Raw genomic sequence first — 19,305 nt, 5'->3', positions numbered from 1 at the left:
ATAGTATAGCCTCGAGCTGGTAAAAATAGCTCTCGAGCTTTAGTATTAGGCAGAGTCCGAGCCGAGGTTCGGCTCCGAACCCATCCAGCAAGAATGAAGGCAAGATTGACAACTTAACATCCAGTAATTATGGAACACAAAGTTTAAGATAATATAATCTCACTCACAGTACTAAAGTTGCTAAAAACTTTGGAACAGCACACCAACCATGTCCATACAATAAGATAACAAACGAGATCAGAGGTATGTTAGGGGCCTACAGCATTACGTGTAAAGGGAGGAGCTAGACAGTGAGTTCCATGACGTAGAAGCAGCGTCAGAGTTGGACCAAAGGCTCAAATTCAAACCAAACAGCTGAGAAATTAATGAAAATTACATCAGATCAACTTATCTGCAATGTGGAATTTCTATGCCCATTACTACAAAATCATTTCAGCTAGAACACGTGTCAAACATTGTTCTAATGTTCAGAAAAGAAAATTGCTTACCTCCCACTCTAAGACCAAATCCTCCTCTTGGAACACCACGTCTAGGTGCAGAGTTACCTCTTCTTTCACCATTATACTCTAGATGTTCATTAAACCCTAAAAAAAAAGCATCATCTTTTATGTACTTCATAGAAATTTCTACACAATCTAACACTGAGAATCTGAGCTAAATACAAGAAAAAAAAAGTTGCAGCCAAAATCCAAGTACTTCCATAATACCATGACGAAAGTTTTTAGGTTCAACGCAATAAAGAAAACAGTTATGAACTCACCATAACATCCCATCTGTGGGGTGAATTTTTATTGTTCAACTGTTGGGTTCGGAACTGACCCTTGGATTCGACTGACCCTTCTTCCACATTATGATTCTTGAACTGTAGAGCTTCCCCCTTAACCCACGATTCCAACCCAACAAAACTTGCTCAGATCTTTTTTGCTGTCCATACAACTAAGAGAAGTGGAGAAGAATGGAAGCTGGAGATCAAAATTTGTGGGTATATATGTCTGCTTTGAATTATGCATGATGGGGGCAGCATGTGCACTACTGACAAAACTATGAATGTCAATAAGGTCATGTGACAGTTTTGCCTCCAGTGACGTGTAAATACCGCTCACATACTACATCAGTTTGAGAACTGGTTGTCAGAAAACATGAGGCAATTTCTACATTGGCTCAGGATACCCATATCCACCAAACCAGTAACTTAGTAGTAAAGTTCATATCCATGGCAACAGACACATTTATTAGGCTGTTGGAGTGAGTATCAATCACTGTCAGGAGTATCTGGTTTGCAACTATGGAAAGTGCTCGTCACTACAAACTATTTGTCCTGTGCACAACTAGCTGTTGGAGAAATTTCAATTGTGCTTTTACAGGAAAATGTCAAGATGTCAGAGTCTGTACAGAACACTGCCAAACATTTGAGGAAAACTACTATGCAAACCCTGAAAATTTAAAGATTAAGTATTTAGGCAGATATTTTGAAGTTAAAAAGAAATCAAGCAGTACTTGCTAAAAACAAAAATAGCTTGTTAAGAATGATGAGAAGAGGGGAGTCGCATGAACGCCTACTACTAATGCTGGTCTCACCTCAGCTTCACTCAGCTAGGATACAATACTATTTGCTTCTTCTCTCACCAGAAGGAAAATGTTAGCACCAATCCCAAGAGAAGCAGGGCACAGCCCTGTTTGGTAATCCACAGTCTTGTCCAAGATGCAATGGTCTGTAGGCTTGTAGCCTTTTTCTGATAGATGCCTGGAATAGCAACCAAACCAATCAGATAAGTTAAGCACAGACACTCACTCTCCAACCAGAGTCGGGATTCAATGCACTCTGCTCTTACTCGAAAAAGGATCAGAATACAAGCACAAATTCCAAGCTGTCACCTATAAAGCAATTAGACTTTCTGGTTATCAGCAGTCTCTAGGAAATAATGCAACTGTACTTCTCTCACTGGAAGGAAACAGAAGCACTAATCAAAAGATGGAGGGGCAGAATGTGGCCTCTCCAGTAACTGGTGGTCTTGCAACAGATGCTTAAAGTTAAAAAAAAAAAAAAAAAAAAAAAGGCCTATCCTAAATACTGCAGTGTGCACTAAGCAGTTAGACATTAAAGTGGGTAAAAAGAAGTTATGTACTTGCCATAACATCCCATCTGAGTAGTTAGACTTCAATCTTCTGAGCCGGCAAAACTTTTACAAGCATCAGCTCCGAGCTCCTCCCCTACCTATAATACATCACTTCCTCCTGACTAACCCCAGATAAAGTTTGCTGTCACTAACTAGCAACGTAACCCACAATCCAAACAGTTAAGACCTGAATAGTGAGGGGGATGGAGGGAGGGAAGTTGCAGAAGAATGAAGTCTAACTACTCCGATGGAACGTTATGGTGAGTACATAAACTTCTTTATCTGAAGTAGTTAACTTAATTCTTTCTGCACATAAGGGACAGAGTTCCCCAGTTACTAGTATTCCTGGGAGGCCCTTATCGAAGGATATTTCTGAGCACCGCAGAGCCAAAGGATGCTCTCCCTCTAGAAATCAAATCTAATTTATAATGAGGGATAAATGTATGCGAACTGGCCCACATGGCTGCCACACAGATATTATTTAAAGGTACTTTTGACCAGAAAGCTGCATAAGTGGCCACTGATCTAGTAGAATGAGCCTTCAATAAGCCAGGAGGAGATGAGCTTTTGTCCTTGTATACTTGTGTAATACAAAGAGTGATCCACCTAGCTAAGGACACTTTCGAAGCGGCTTTGCCCAAACATGGTTTTGAAACGAGAAACAGTTGATCTGACTTTCGGTAGGGTTTAGTCCTATGAAGGTAAAAATGAAGCTGTCTATGAACGTCCAATAAATGGAGTCTATATTCGCCTTTATTTTGGAAATTTGGGAAAAAGACTGGCAAATTTATAGATTGGTCAATATTGGCTGCTGAGGACACCTTGGGAAGGAAGGAGGGGTTTGTACGCAGCGAAACCCTGTCCTTGTGAAAAATCAAATAGGGGGCACCGAGGATAAGGCCTGTAACTCTGAAACCCTTTTAGCTGAGGTGATGGCAACCAGGAATGCAGTCTTCCAAGATGAGAATTTCATAGGGACTGAACCGGCAAGTTCGAAAGGTGGAGAGGTCAATGCTTGAAGGACTAAAGTCAGATCCCAGGGAGGAACCGTCTCTAACTGGAGGTCGCAAGAGATAGGTGCCCTTCAGGAACGTTTTACACAATTTGGCAGAGGCCAGAGCAACCTTATTTTCATCTACATGGAAATTAGAGATGGCAGCCAGTTGAACCTTGATGGTGGAAGAACTTGCACCCGACTGAAAGAGACCAGCCAAAAAATCTAAAACTACTGGAATGGGGGCTGTAAAAGGGTTCCGATTGCGATGAGAGGCCCAAATGGAAAAATGTCTCCACTTGCTACTGTAGTTTCCTAGTGGGGGCTTTGAGAGATGCTACCAGAATGTTCTTAACAGGGGATGAAAGTCCGGGAGTTCGAATGATCATGGGAACTGGAGCAGCCACACAGTCAGCTTGAGACTGTCCAGGGGCAAGACCGACGGATGAGCAAGTAGATGTGGGCATGGATCTACAGTCCATGGAGGAGCCAAAAGGCGAGACCATAGGAAGAGAAACCACACAGAGAGGCCAGAAGGGAGCTATGAGAATGACTTTGCACTGCAACCGGCAAGCTTTCTGAAGGAACTTCGGTATCAGAGGTAGCAGGGGATAAGCATAAAGTAACCCGGGAGGCCAAGCATGGACTAGTGTCCCTTGAGACATCCCCTGAAGGGGGGGATCAGAGCGAAGAAGTTGCTGCACTTCGTGCTGGAAGGAGATTAAGATGTCACAGCAAGGTTGACCGCATACGAGGAAGATTCTCTTCGCCACCGATGGATTTAGAGACAACTCGTAAGGCAGGAGGATTGCCTAGCTTAGACTGTCCGTTAAAATGTTGGAGCGTCCCGGGATATACGTTGCCATCAGAAACTGGTTGGTGGATATGGCCCACTCCCAAATTCTCATGGCCTCGCGACAATGAGGGTAGGATCAGGTCCCTCCCTGCTTGTTGATATACCAGACTACTGACATGTCTGATTGAATGGCCACTGTCCCTGGAGTTTGGACAAGATGGAAGGCTTTCACCGCTAAAAGCACTGCCCTCATCTCCAGGACACTGATGTGTAGCTTGGTCTAGGAGGGACCACGTGCCCTAGACTGTTCTTCCCAGGAAGTGCCCCCCACCCGAGCTGGGAAGCATCCGTGGTAACCATGGCTTGGGCTGGCAGGACTAAAAAGCTGCACCCTGCAATTATGTCAGATGACTAAAGCCACCACTGGAGTGACATTCTGCATGTCCGGTTGATTCAGAAAGTCATCGGAAGGTGTAGCCAGGACCACTGAACTGCTAGATTCCACTGAAGGGTTCTCATATGAAAATGTGCAAGAGGGAGAATGGAAATGGAGCAGACTGAGAACATCGCCTGCTGTGACTACAGAGTGCTCCGAGATAGCTGACACAGAGTCTGAGATTTTCTATCCTTTCTGGGATGAGAAAGATCTTTCACTGAATAGTATCCAACCATGCCCAGAGGAAGTTTATGACCTGAACCGGAACCAGGTGGGACTTGAGGTTGATCGTGATGCCTAACTTGTGAGCCAGACCGAGAAAGTAGTGTAGGGCCTGGCACAAGAGACATTTGGTGGATGCAGCAAAGAGCCAGTCGTGTAGGTAGGGAAATATCTGAATGCCCTGAAATCTCAGGTGAGCCGCTACGACTGCCATTAATTACCTTGGTGAAAACCCTGGGGGGCTGTGGTGAGACCAAGGGGTAGGGCTCTGAATTGAAAGTGACCGGCCCCTAGCCGGAAGCGCCGAAACCTCCTGGAGCTTCTGTGGACATTGATATGATAGTAAGCATCCTGGAGGTCTAATGAGCACATCCAGTTGCATTCTCTTAGAAACGGTAGAATGGACTGTAGAGTGACCATCCGGAATTTGTTTCTCTACCAACAGGTTGAGGATAGACAGGTCCAGTATGAACCTGAGGTCCCCAGTCTTCTTTGGCACTAAAACGAACCTGGAGATGCCTGATCCGGACTGGTTGGGGGGGACCGGTTTGATGGCTCGTTTTTGTAACTGTTTCAAAACCTGTAAAGCTGCAGCCTCCCTGTGATCGGGTGGAACATCTGGGAGGCGTGCTGGAGTTACGGGAGATGACATGAAAGGGATAGAATAGACTCTGGATATGATGTTCAACACCCAGCGGTCTGTAGCAATGGACTCCCATGCCGCTGGATGCAAGGAGAATCTTCCCCCGACAGCCTCCAGAGTAGAGCAGTCGGGCAACCCCTCAGGGTTGCTGTGTGGGCCTGTCGGAAAAGGGTTCCCTAGACCCGAAGTTTCTGGGACCCCCTATGCCTCTGGGACTGCGTCAGTCTTGTCACCCTCTGAATCTGGGGGACGATTAGTCCCGAGCATCAAGGAAAAACTGATTTCCGGAACCACATCTTTTGCCCCTTTTGGTTCCTGGAATAGGATCTCTGCGGTTTAGAAAAGCAGATTCCGATGGCAGACTAAGTCTTTCCATCCTTCTCACTCTGGGTGAGTGTGTCACGTACTGTCTTTCCCAAAGAGGGATGATCCATCAAAAGGGGAGTTAATAAAAGATGCCTTAAAGGGGTCCGCAAATTGACAATCTGATCCAGGCGTGTCACCTCAAGGCAATGCCTGTACCAGCAGCTCTAGTGGCTCCCTCCGTAGCATGGGAGAGGAAACACAGATGTATTTGTCACTGATTTCAGTGTAGTCACCTTCGCAGTAAAAGACTGCTTGTCCTGCTGTGACAGACTCTGGGGGAGACTCAGCTCCGTTAAAGATCACGCTGCAGTCGGGTAACATGTGCCAGGTAATTCAGAGCACGGATAGAAAAAGTCCCTGACTAGTACATACGCTTCCCAAAACAATCCATCGACCTGGACTCTTGTCTGGTGGATGGACCGAGCAACTCTCCTGCGCCAGTTCCTTCTTTGTGGCAGCTGCAACCACCAAAGCGTCCACAGGGGCTCCTTTTGACCATGCCTGCTTATATGATGGCGGGGAAAGAATTTTGTCCGGTCTTTTGGGTATAGGCTCCACGGTGTCAGGACCCTTCCATGCCCTAGTGGTGATGAGGTCCACCAAAGGGTCGGCTGGTGGGGAAACCCAGGAAGTAGATGGGCCTGTGCCAAAGGCCTCCAGAAACACAGACTCATCCGTAGAGGGTTTGGGGGCTGACCAACTTCCTCTGGTGGAGGATCTCTACAAGGTCTCCGAAGGAGTCTGGGGGAACCCTCTCCATCTAAGTCCGAATCAGTGGTAATGGACTCAGAGGAGTCCAAGTGCTTCCTTTTACACTTGCGTTTACGAGGTTCTCTCCAGTGGGACTTTCTGCAAAGGACTCGTAAGCCTCCGGGGGTTCCCTGAGGGGAACATCCTGGGGTTGCTTTGGCATGGGCTGTCCCTGAGACAGGGTGAGGGGAGCAGAATCCGAAAACAAAGAGATCTGGGTAGGATCTGAGAAGGTGAGCTGTGGTCTCAACCCCTGGGAGAGAACCCTTTCATCTGCCCCGAATGCAGATGGAGAGCCCACCTCCATAACCCATAAGGATGAGGCCCTCCCTGGGTCTGAAGCAGGGATCAGAGCCAAAGGCAGGGTAGTCTGGGCACCAAGGATGGGATCTGAAAGAGAATGACCTCGACCCTCTGGTCTGACTCCCTGACCATGGCCCAGAGAGTCTCCTGGATCCGAAATCGGATCCAAGAACTCAAGGTGACAGCCGGTGTCGCGGAAACTAGAACCGTCGGCGCCGAACCAACAGCTCCAAAGGGCCTCGTATCAGAGAACCCCGAAGCATCGGGTCAGATCGGGGCAGGAGAAATTGGGTGAAAGAGTTGTAGAAGGACCCTCTCCGATGGGAGAGGGACCTGGTAAGACCCCCATCTGAATCAGATTCTGGATGAACCTCATCAGCCTGTCCATGTCAAGATTGGAGACACACCAAGTCAACCTTGAAAAAGAAGTGACCGAAGCGGGTCTTGGCTGGATCTGAGGGGAGTGACTCAGCTCTGAGGGCTCCATCGGCTCCGACGAGAAACGGGGAGAGCGGAGCCTAGGAGAATGGGACCTGGGGACTTTCAGAAAGGGACTAGAGAGACTCCCTGTCAGGGGATCTTTTAATGGGCCCGTCACTCTCTTTGTGGCGCTTCTCCCTCTCTCTCTCTTGTCCCTACCTTTCTGGAACGAATCTGAGGCTGCAGGATGAGCGGGAGGTTGAGTCCCTACCTGCAAGAAGTCACTGGCTGGAGTGGAAACAGAGACAGACTCTAGGGCAGAAGCTAGCAGCAGACTCTTGGCCACGAGCTTAGCCTGACGGTCCTTCAAGGCCCTGGGGTTAAAAATCAACACACATGTCACAGGAGGCTGACAAATGGGAGACCCCTAAACAAAGAACACAGTGTGGTCATCAGCTGGTGAGAGCTTGTGACCACACACTGCATTTTTTAAAAAGAACTTTAGGCTGTTCAGCCATACCAGCTGCACAGTAACTAAACCCAAAGGCACACACACACACACACGGGATGGGGCCTAGGCAAGAACTAAAACTAACAACAAAAAAAAAAGTTTCTGTGTATTTTTTTTTTTTTTTTTTTTAAACAAGACAACCACACGTGGAGGGGGGAGGAAAGGGGGAACAGGTACACACACACACCAACTGTACTGAAAAGAGAAAAACAAGAGAAACCTTGCCAACTTCACTTGGAGCTCAGAAACCACGATGCTAACTCTTAGAGCGACAAATGAGATCTGGGGTTAGTCAGGAGGAAGTGATGTATTATAGGAAGGGGAGGAGCTTGGAGCTCAGAGCTGATGCTTGTAAAAGTTTTGCCGGCTCGGATCCAAATCGGATCCAAACACCCATATGTGCAGAAAGAATGAAGTTTATTTCAGATCATGAGTTTTACCTGCCTAAAATGTTACGTTTTACTGGAAAGCCATTAACTTTTAAAAGAGCAGGATAGATTGAAAGGGGGTGGGCACTTTTGTATTCTGGTACTATAGAACACAGAAAAATGGCCAAAATTACTAAACCAACAGCTGTTGCATTTGGTCTAGGGTGAATGGATAAAAAAATAATTCATACAATCTGCTTTCTTGGGGGCAGCTAAAAGGGAGTGATTTCACAAAATGATCATTTTGACTTATTTGCACCAAGCAGTAAAAGCAGAGAGGAAATTAAGTATATGGTTACTAACAAGGGGCAGGCAACTACAAAGACAGTGGTGTTCAAGAACACAACAGTAACAGGGTGGGAAATTCAGTCTAACTCAAGAGACAGAGCTGTGGTCCTCTTTTCAAATTTTAATATGCAGTGAAAAGCAGAAAACAAGTAAAGCACAGGGTATAGAAAAAAATATAGTACACAAAACAGAAAAATGCAATAAAGTAATGCAAGAAATAAAAATATGAACCTTTCCCTCACAGCAAACTGTGGCAGAGTCTGAGTGAGCCTTTCCAGTACAGCAATACAGCATTTATTTCGACATTCAACTTTGATAGTAAAGCCATAAAGTTAGATAAAAAACTGGGAGAGCTTTCAAGCAGATTATACAATTCTTAAAGTAGGTAATAAGCCCATGTTTGTTTATAAGATAGGTCATTCAAAACATTCCTGGAGAGTTCTAAGAAAAATCAACCACCTCGAGACCCCTAGGAATGTTAAAGTGTGGCCATTTCACACAATGCAAAAACATTCTGGTAATCAGTGTCGTAATCAGAAAGAATATTTTGTCACAGGACATTATTGTCAAAGAATGTGATGCATGTAGCTTTGTGTTCTAAGTGTCCTACTTTTTATATAGGGAAAACTTTGAGCATGCTTAAGAATCGAACTTATTAGCACATGCAAGATGCACAAAAACCAAAGACCACAAATGCCCTTTTCAGACACTTGCATGGAAATAAGAATTTTACTTTTGTAGTTATGCAACTAACAAAAGATGAGTTTTATTATACAAGAAAATTTTATTTGTGAATTAAAATGGCAAATTTTAGTTAATCCACTGTGCTTCAGGTTGGAATTACTAAATGGCTATTAATTCCAATTTAAAGGTGAAATACTAAGAAGCTACACAGTTCATTATTTTTGTTTTTATCCTTGTGTATGATTTTAGATCAGCGGAAGTGCAGAGGTAACATTGTTGCCTCACAGCAAGAGGTTCTCCCGTTAGATTCTCGGCTTATGTGCGGGGAGTGCCTTCTGTGTGGAGTCTGCATGTCCTCCCCATGGTAGAGTGGCGTTCCGAAAGACATGCGTGAATGGGCGTGCCGTTGTTGAAGGTTGGGCGTCAAGCATGTTTATGCAGAAGCATTTCCATTTCTGCCACTCTAAATCTAGTTGTGATAATACACAAGTACCCTCCTTTTCACAAGAATTTAACAAACCTACATTTGCAAGGAAAAACCTCCCGAGGGACAGGCACAGCATTCTCTGCACCTTCGCCCAAGACTGACTCTCCCTTGTCCACTAGGAACATGCCAACAGCCGCAAAAGGACATTAACACCTGGTTCACAGTAGCTGTAGACAGGAAAATGAAGAATGGTGTTAGGAACCAGTAATGGCCACAACACAGCAGCAGCCAAGAGTCTACTGTGCTAGCCAAGGCTGAAATAATTTTCTTTCAACCACAAATTTTCTTTCAACTACAAAAAGAAAGATGACCAACGGACAAGTAGGTTGTTTTACGGCAATGACAAAAAGATCCCAAATAGCTAGACACACCTGCCCAAACTTGCAGATAAATAATTGAGCACTTGTCAAAAAAGACTTCCATACTTTAAAACAACTAATTCACAAATTGCACCATCTGCAAGAAAAACTAAACTGGAAGGATTTACTCCCCCCAAAAGGAGGGAGCTCAGATACCCAAAGCAATCCTCAAAAGCCTCCTTCAGCTGCAGGAAAACTTCAGGACTTGCCAACCAAAGCTGTCTTTTAAAGTAATCTCAGCTAGAGAGGACGGTTTGGGCTCGTCGGGAGAGTCCAGAAGCTTTGGAAGATGGATGGCTGTTATATAGGTGATAACCTGCTAAGGCTAATGCAGCAGTGATGCAGAATGACATAAGGACAGAGTAACATTTAGCTGTTCCAAGTGGCAATACTGGTTATTAATCGTGAAAGGGGTCCAATGCAGAAGCTCAAAATGTCAAAAAATTACCTTAAAGTTCCTTAAGCCCAACAAACACAATTCATTTCATTGCTCATTCTTAGAGACTAATGCTAGTATGCATACATCATGGTTACTTAAATAAATTAAGCAATAATACATTAAATGAAGTCATTATAGTTTGCTCGCTTACAAAACAAAAAAAAATTCTGATCTGAAAACTATTTTTGCTTACCCCGCAGCCTTTCACCAAAACCTCCCCGCGTATTTCCCCGTCTTGCTCCAGCACCATCTCTTCCTCGTCTGTTGCCATCACTGCCAAATTCTTAATCAAGGGAAAGAGGAAAAAAATTAAATCCATTTTTCTCAATATCTACTTGGCATATTAAAATGACAATACTGTTATTAACAATTTCAGCACCCATATCTACCAATGGTTGAGACAAGTTTGGTTCATTCTTCTGGCATATGACATCAAAAACCCTTATATTCTATGCAGGGATCAGTAAAATAATGCATTACTTTATAACCATGCTGCATAAGTCAACTGGATGTTAATATAACATGCTCTAAACAGTAAGATGCCCTACAGATTATTGAAGCAGTATTACTGACATATGGGATGTCACCACTGATGTCAGGCTGGGATACCAAAGTTTCACCTTCCCGATGTCGCACATCAGGCACATGACCTCTGCTCATAAGCTCAAGAGTATATACACAGACTTACAGGCATAGATCCTCAGACCATCTCCAAGCCAGTGACCTGAAGACTACAGACAAGGAGACTTATCAGCTAAGAGGGGTGTACTTCGAAAAGGTAAAAAATTCTCCTGTTCCATGTAGCAGAGCAAAGGTTAAGCAAAGGGGGAGAAAAAAAGCAAATCTGTAGTAAGGCAGAGAAAAGGGGATGGAATACTGCAAAAGTGACCAGTATAGGACATACTGTTGAGTTCTTACACAATGCAAGGACAATGCAAGGACCAAGTTTAAACCAATTCTTTTGCATGGTTTTCTACCAAAGTCCAACAAGAGTTCAGCTTTGGATCATACGCCTCAAAGGACCAACACAAAACTAGGCTCAAAACCCTCCTGCTACCATACTCTTTACATTGATCATGCTGCAAGTTTTCCATTCCCAACAAGTCTGGATATGAAATCTATTAAAAATATAAATTACAAGACACTACGAAGTTATCACTAACAGACTAAAGACTAAGAGAGACACCCATGTTGATACAAAGTACAGTTGCGTACACTTACCATAAATGTAGATGTTAGAGTGTATTCACTGTTGCAGGCATTACATTTGGGGTAATCATGCTGGCAGGTTGCCCTCAGCCGGCCAAACATCCAAAGTCTTGGGGTCCTGCGTCAGCTGCTGTCGCCCATTCCCTGACGTCAGGTAGTCAGGGGTATAAAAGCAGCAGACGCCATTTTCTTCTGTTTTTCTTGCGCCAGATGTCAGGAGCCCACAAAAAGGGTAGCCAAACTTTACATATATTCAAAAATACACCAGTATAAATTTTACCTTCATCTATAAGCAAATAAACCACATAGATAGTATAAATCAAAGAAGGATAGATGCGATCCAAAAGAAAAAAAAGGGGGAAGGCGGTTGGGTAACCTTGACTGCAACAGTGAGCTCACACTAACATCTACATTTATGGCAAGTGTACACAACTGTACTATGTTCTTCATGTTTCACTGTTGCAGTCATTACATTTGGGTAGAGTCCCAAAGCTATGGTTGGGAGGCTGGAACTCAAGCAGTAAGAGCGGCTATGAGGCCCTGCAGGACTGCAGTGGCAAAGCCTGCTATGGATTTAGAGTACAGTGGCAGATGATAATGCTTTGAGAAGGTGTGCACTGAACTCCAAGTAGCCGTCTCTAAAAGTTCTCTGGTTGGTACTTCCCTGAGAAAGGCTGCTGAGGTGGCTGCAGCTCTGGTGGAATGAGGCCTAATGCCCTTAGGCACTGGTTTGCCATGGTGTAAGTAGCAGAAACGAACGCAGTGGCCTAACCACTTAGAAATAGTCTGCTTTGAGATGGGCTTTCCTTGCAATCCTGCAGCATATGCCACTAGTAATTGCTGTCTTCCTGAAAGCTTTGGTTCTGTCCAAATAGAATCTAAGCTACCTGTGTATTTCAAAATAATGCAGAATTCTCTCCCCTTTGTTTTGTGGATTTGGGTAAAAGGTTGGCAGATGGATGGCTTGGTTAAGAGCCACACTGGACACTACTTTAGGCATAAATCTTAGGTTTTTCCTCGGGGAGACCCTGTCTGGATAAAAAATGATGAAAGGTTCAACAGCCATGAGCACCTGTAGCTCTGAAACTCAGCTTGCAGAAGTAATTGCTAAGAGCAGAGCTGTTTTTGAAGATAAAAACTTCATATCAGCAGTAGCAGCTTGTTCAAAAGGAGGCAGTGTGAGCTTTTCCAAGACATAGTTGAGGTCCCATGCAGGTATTAATGGTCTCCTTGGGGGCCTTAAATTTTTGGCTCCTCTGAGGTACTGCCTTAATAAAGGGTGAGAAAAAAGTGGTGGCTCTGTATTGTAATGAGCTGAAATGGCAAAGGCATGAATTTTAATTGATGAAAAAGATAGGCCTCTGTCCAGCATCTCAGTTAAGTACTGCAAAATCTGAGGAATATTTGGTACCGCTCTCTCAGTTCCTTGTGCCTGGTTCCAAGCACAGAATCTCTTACATTTTCCAGCATAAGATTTTCTAGTAATAGGCCTTCTGGCTTCCAGAATGACATCCATCACAGCTTTGCTGAGTGGTGTTTTTTGTATGACTACATTATCCGCCATGCTGCCAAGTTTAATGCCCTGAGTTGACTGTGCATGATATGATTGTTTTGCTGGGACAGTAGTCTAGGTATTTGAGGTAAGATCCAAGCTGGGTATAGAATAAGTTCTGTTGTATTGGATACCAGTACTGGTGTGGCCAGTCTGGGGCAATCAGTATCATCTTTGGCTTCTCATGTCTGACCTTTAGGAGCACCTTGGGGAGGAGAGGCAGTGGAGGAAAGGCATACACCGATAGGTTTTCCAGCTGAAGGATAGAGCGTCCACTTTCCATATTTGTCTGTGATAAGTCCTTGTGCAGAATCTTTAGTTGGTAATTTAGAGGAGAGGCAAATAGATGCCCGGGCATCCCCATTTCCTTGTTATCATGCTGAAGACTTGTGGATCCAGCTTTCACTCGTGGGGATCCATGAGGTTTCTGCTTAGTGCGTTTGCCAGAGTATTTTCCTTTCCTAGCAGGAATTGTGCCTGCAGATGTACTTGGCAAGTCAAAGCTGTGTCCCACAAAGTCATGGCTAGTCTGCAAAGGGGGTAAGAATGTGTGCCCCCCTGCTTGTTTATATTCCACATGACAGTGGTGTTGTCTATCAGTAGCTGTCCCGGTTGAAGTAGGTGCTTGAAGGCTGTCAGTGCATTTTGAACAGCTAACATCACTTTTTGACTGATAAGTAGATGCATTTGGTTTGAGGACCCTGTGCCCTGAATGCATCTTCCTGCCATGTGAGCTCCTCAGGCATAGTCTGATGCATCCATTGCTAGTGTCTACCTGGCTGGAGGTAGTGTGTGAATGGCTGTCCCTTGTTCTGGTGAAAAGCCTTTGCCCACCATCGAAACTCCTGTTGCAGGCAAGGAATGAGAAACTTTTAGTTATGTACTCACCATAACTTCAGATGTTTGGGATCCATCTCGCCTACATTCTGAATGATGGGTTTCTCTTATTGGCTGAGCTTACTATATCCCAGGATGCACCACCAACAGTCCCCAGATCTAGTTTGTCTATATAACATCGTCAGATGAAACAAGATAAAACAGTGGAGCTCAAAACCGTTCTATCTCTTCTGATCTGATGGATCCCAAACATCTGAAGTTATGGTGAGTACATAACTAAAAGATGTTATGTGATCGCACCTGAATCCTGGGTGGCTCACTGGAAAACACTCCTGAGTACCGTGGAACCAAATGAGCTTCGTCCTTTAGACTTAGAATGAAAAGCTATAGAAGTAGCCATAGCTCTGGTAGAATGAGCTTTGATAGATGATGAAGTTGCTTATTTGAAGAAGAATAGGCCTGAGTTATGCAATCTCTGATCCATTTTGAGATTGTAGCTTTTGTGATGGTTTAATTTATTATCTGAGAAGGACACAAACAACTGGTCTGACTGTTGCTGGGTCCTGTCTAAATAGAAGCTGTGAACATCCAATTTATGGAGAGTGTATTCTGCCTCATTAATTTTGGAAAGAAAACTGGTAGTTCTAGAGATGTTGAAGACAGAAACTAGAGCAGACCTTTGGGACAAAGGATGGATTAGGCCTAAGAGATACTCTATCTTTGTGAAAAATGAGATATGGTGGTTTAATAGACAGGGCTTGAAGCTCTGAGACTCTTCTTGCTGAAGTAATAGCCACTAAGAATGCCGTTTTCCATGACAGATATTTGCACTAAATCAAGATCGGGTGCAGGATGAAATACTGGTGGTCTTAACAGACACCTTTAATGAATGTTTTGCATAGCCTGCTGCTCATCAAAGGAGGATCCGTGGATTCATGGAATTTAGAGATAGCAGCTAGTTGAACTTTAATAGTTGAGACAGAAGATCCCTGATTAAATAGGGATGTTAAGAATTTCAAAACCTCTGGGACAGGAGCAGTGATAGGGTCTAAGCCCTTGAGTTGAGCCCAGATAGCAAACCTCTTCCACTTACTGAGGTACAATTTGTTAGTGGTGGGTTTATGGGCCAAGACAAAAAATGAACAACTTTCGGGTCTAGTGTGTGGCTCCTGACTAAGGTCGGAAGTGGAGGAGCCAAGCTGTCAATTTCAGAGATTGAAGGGACTGATGCCAATGTCCCGCGGTTTAGAGACCATGCTACAGCCCATTCCCACCTCTCTCATGCTCTCTGCAAAGGGGGATACATCTGGTCCCTCCTTGTTTGTTCAGATACCAAACCACCGACATGTTGTCTGTGTGGATGGCGATGATACCCTGAGGAAGGGGCCTGTAGGGATAGAAGTACAGCCCTCATCTCCAACAAAGCCAGGAGCCCTGAACTAGCCTGCCCAGACAATGCCCCCACCCTATCTGGGAGGCATCTGTCGTCAGGGTAACTGCTGGGGGAGAACAAAAGGTTTGCCCTGATCTAAGTTGGAAGTCGCATATTTCCGTAATCATGATGTGATGATTGAGGAGATCTTGAAAGGACCATTGAGTTGATAAGAGCCACTGAAGAATCCTCACGTGTAACGTTGCTTGTGGAACTAAAAGTACCGTGGCAGACATTGAGCCTAGAACCTGTAGGACCATCCTGGCTGGGGCTTTGGATCGAGATCAGAGCTTGAACTTGGCCCTGTAAGGTTGGATCCTGTCGGCCGGAAGAACATCAATCTTGAGTCTATCTCTGCTCCTATAAACTTTATGCTGAGAGGGCAGCAAGACAGACTTTGACCAATTGAATGTAATCCAAACACCCAGGAGATGGTGGCTTTGAGGTTGTCCATAAGTAGATGCCTGGTGGTGGCAGTCAGGAGCCAGTCGTCGAGATAGGGAAACACTTGGAATCCAAGGCTCCTCAGGTGAGCAAACACTTGGTGAACACCCTGGGGGCTGTGGTGAGACCAAAGGGCAGAGCACAAAATTGGTAATGACTGGCTCCCAGGCTGAGCGCAGCAGATACCTCCTGGACGCCTGATGTATCGGTATGTGATAATAGTCCTTGAGGTCTATGGAGCACATCAAACATCCTTCTCAGCGGCGGAGAATGGATTGCAACGTGACCATTGAATTTGGATTTCGGATAGGTTCAGTCTGCTGAGATCCAATATTGGTCTCCAGGTCCCCTCTTTTTTTTTGGCAAAAAGAACCTGGGTAATTCCTGATCCGATTTGGTCTGTGGGGACGGTTGGATGACTCCCCTTTAGCAGCAGAAGAGCTTCTGCGGCTGCTATTTCCCTTTGACTGGGTGGTGGGTCCGGGATTCTCTTGGATGGAGGGTGAGTATTTGAATGGGATGGTGTAACCTCCGGCAATTATCCACCCATCTGTCCTGAGTGATTGACTCCCAGGCTTTGGGCAATCCCTCATGTCGTGTGGGAGGCTGAAGATTTCGGAACACATTTCCCCCCTCCTTTGGCTGGGGGTAAGGCCGAAAAGACAATGAGGACCCATCAAAGGCCGCCGCGGATATGAGCCTCATGGATCAGTTAGTTACCAGACGCCAGGATAGCCAACTGAGAGCTAACGGACTGGGCTAGCTGCTCAGGTAGTCTGACAACTCCTTGACCAGATCCCTCTGCCCCCCCAAAATGTGCCAAAAAAAATCAGAGAGACCTTAGGTAAAGGCAGCTGAAGTCAGGGGAGGATGGATGGACGTTGAAGCCTCTGCCACGTCCTGCTGTGTAGCAGATGCCACCACCATGGCATCTGCAGATAAGAATTTGTTGGACGAGAAGGGACTGGTTCCACAGTATCACAAACTAAATCCAGAAGCTTTGGACATCCAGCCTCGTTGTTTGAGGATCTCTAAGATGTCTGCAAAGGAGACATCATCAGAGGACAATTTAGGGGACCCTCTGCATCATCCATATCCGTCGATGTGATGATATACTCGAGAGTCACGTGCTTCCTCTTGCGATCTCTTCCTTGGGGTTCCTCTGGAGATGACTCCGAAAAACCCTCAGGAGGGACCCCCCCCAATGGGGGTAACCTCAGGCCTCGGGCAAGGTGCTGGTAAAACGAGAGAGGAGATGAAGGATTTTGGCCAAGGCACTCCTCATGGCTCTCCAGTCTCCGGGGCCATGATAGTAGACGAAGTCAAAACATCACCCCGGGTCCAGCTGAGATCTCGAAGCAGTCGGAGGAGGAATAGCAATGGGATGGGGAAGACTGGGGACTGGAAAAGTCTTTGGAGCACCCTGTCTATATCAGAATCCGACATTCTCGGCAGTCGGATCTTTAATCAACCCTTTAAGAATTAATTTATTTTTCCTCTCCTGGAGGACCCTAGAGGAAAACATGACTCCTGCAAGTGCTTAGCCCTAAACAATAAACACAAAGTAGATGGTCATCAGTAACAGACATCTTAAAAGCACACTTAGTACATTTTCTTGAGACATAATGTTAGCAATTCCTGACAGGAAATTTAACCACTGTAGAATCGGTTAGACAAAAAAACAGAAACTGTGTAAACACAACCTTAGGTGTACAAACCGGAACTTTAACACAGTAAAAGTTCAGTTATAGAGTTTAACCTAAACCAAAACAAACTCTACCCAATCACACACAATAAGTCCAGTACTCAATCGAACACAGCAATAGCAATGTGAGATATAAGCACAAAAACTGACAGAAAAAGTAGTAATAAAAGCTACTCAGCCCAGCCAGCTCGAGACCACGTCCTTGCAGTTAAGCGGCAAACGAGATCTGGGGGACTGTTGGTGGTGCATCCTGGGATATAGTAAGCTCAGCCAATAAGAGACTTCGCTCTTTGGCATAACCCATCATTCAGAATGTAGGCGAGATAGGATCACATAACATTCATTGTTTCCAGGCTGTGGCAATGTTGCGTCCAGACACTTTTTAGGTACCATTGAAGCTTCCTCATATGCAGTCTTGAATATGGAATTAGTAGGATGAAGGAGGCCATAAAGCCCAAAGCCTGCAGAACTTTTCTTGCAGATAACTGGGCCTTTGTTGCCATTCTGAAATAGGAAGTCAATTGCCTTTGTCTGGCGTGAGATAAGCCATCTGGGCAGTTGTATTTAAGCTTGCACCCAGGAATATTATCTCTTGAGGGTACTAGTTTTGATTTCTTTTTGTTGACTGTGTACCCTAGGCATGTTAGAAGCCTTTTCACAAATGCCAGATGTTGAAGTAGAATGTCCTTGTTCTCTGCTTGAATGAGACAGTCGTCCAAGTAAGGATATATTTGTATTCCCTCTTTGTCTGCAGAATGCAAATACTGGTGCCAGGCACTTTGTAAAGACCCCGGGTGCAGTAGATAAGCCAAAGGGCAGTGCAGAGAATTGGTAAAGCATTGAACTAGCCTTGAATCTTTGGCATCTTCTGCATGATTGTCTGATTGGAACATGCGGGTATGCCTCTTAAGTCTAAAGTCACAAGCCAAGCATTCTTGCCCAGCATGGGCAGAAGTTGCTGCAAAGTCAACATTTTGAATTTTGGAACATCCAGGAAAGTGTTCAGAACAGATGGATTTTGTATCGGCCTCCAGGCCTTGTCCTTTCTGGGTACTAAGAACAGTCTTTATTAAAATCCTTGTTCCTGCTCTTGCTCCGGTACTTGTTGAATGGCCCCCAATGTCCTTGAGGGATGAGACTTGTTTGTGCCTCTGCCCATTGAATTTTTGGCAGATCTGGCCAGCAGTTTGCCTTTGGCAGAGTATGGAAATGGAACTTGTAGCCTTGTGACACTGTTTAGAACCCACTTGTCCTGGGTTATGATGTGACATTTTTGTGCAAAACGTGCTACTTTTCCCCCTAAGGGTGCTGCCAGAAGATAAGTGCTTGGTGCTGGCAGGGGAAAGTTATTGGGGCTGTTTTCTGCATGTTTGTGATCCATCTTCTCCAGCTTTGGAGGGAGAAGCCCCCCATTGCTCGGGCCTATAAGAACCTTGCGCCTGGGATCAGCCCCTTTGAGGTCTGACAGGAAAGGACCAATTTTTTGTAGGCCAGTGTCTACTAAACCTAGGTGGCTGTACTTGTAAGAAATCTTTGACAGTTTGCATAGATTTAGCTTTGTCCTCCATTTTCTTTAACACCTCTTCTGCCTTAACACCAAACAAAGTATCATGCTGTAAAGGTGCATCTAGTAATTTTAACTTTAACATGATCAGGCAGATTTTGTTCCTTTAACCAAGCATGTCTCCTAATTACAGAACCCGTAACAACAGCCCTGAAGGAGACCTCCAAAGAATCAAAACCACATTGCAAAATATGTTTTCCAACTTGTTCTGCTGCATACAATAAATCTTGCATTTCCTTGTTTTCTGCACATTCAGAATTTAACATTTTCTGTTTAAGCAATCCCATGACATGTTGCTGATACTTAAGCATATGAAATT

The 19,305-nt window shown here is 44.8% G+C and overlaps 1 protein-coding gene across 1 annotated transcript in view; it reads right to left on the bottom strand.

Annotated features, from left to right (window-relative positions):
- Nucleotides 1–19,305, bottom strand: part of DDX4 (DEAD-box helicase 4) — a 2,434,953-nt gene that overhangs the window by 2,106,383 nt on the left and 309,265 nt on the right. Inside the window, exons 5-6 of the mRNA XM_044063758.1 lie at nucleotides 10,437–10,526; nucleotides 489–584 (exon numbers count right to left, since the gene is read on the bottom strand). Of these exons, the coding sequence (XP_043919693.1) occupies nucleotides 489–584; nucleotides 10,437–10,526 (186 nt within the window). The remainder of the gene's footprint in view (nucleotides 1–488; nucleotides 585–10,436; nucleotides 10,527–19,305) is intronic.

Source organism: Protopterus annectens, chromosome 2.part2 (assembly GCF_019279795.1).
Source record: "Protopterus annectens isolate FY-2018-M chromosome 2.part2, PAN1.0, whole genome shotgun sequence".
NCBI classification, from domain to species: Eukaryota; Metazoa; Chordata; order Ceratodontiformes; family Protopteridae; genus Protopterus; species Protopterus annectens.
This window is presented reverse-complemented; position numbering and strand designations above follow the sequence as displayed.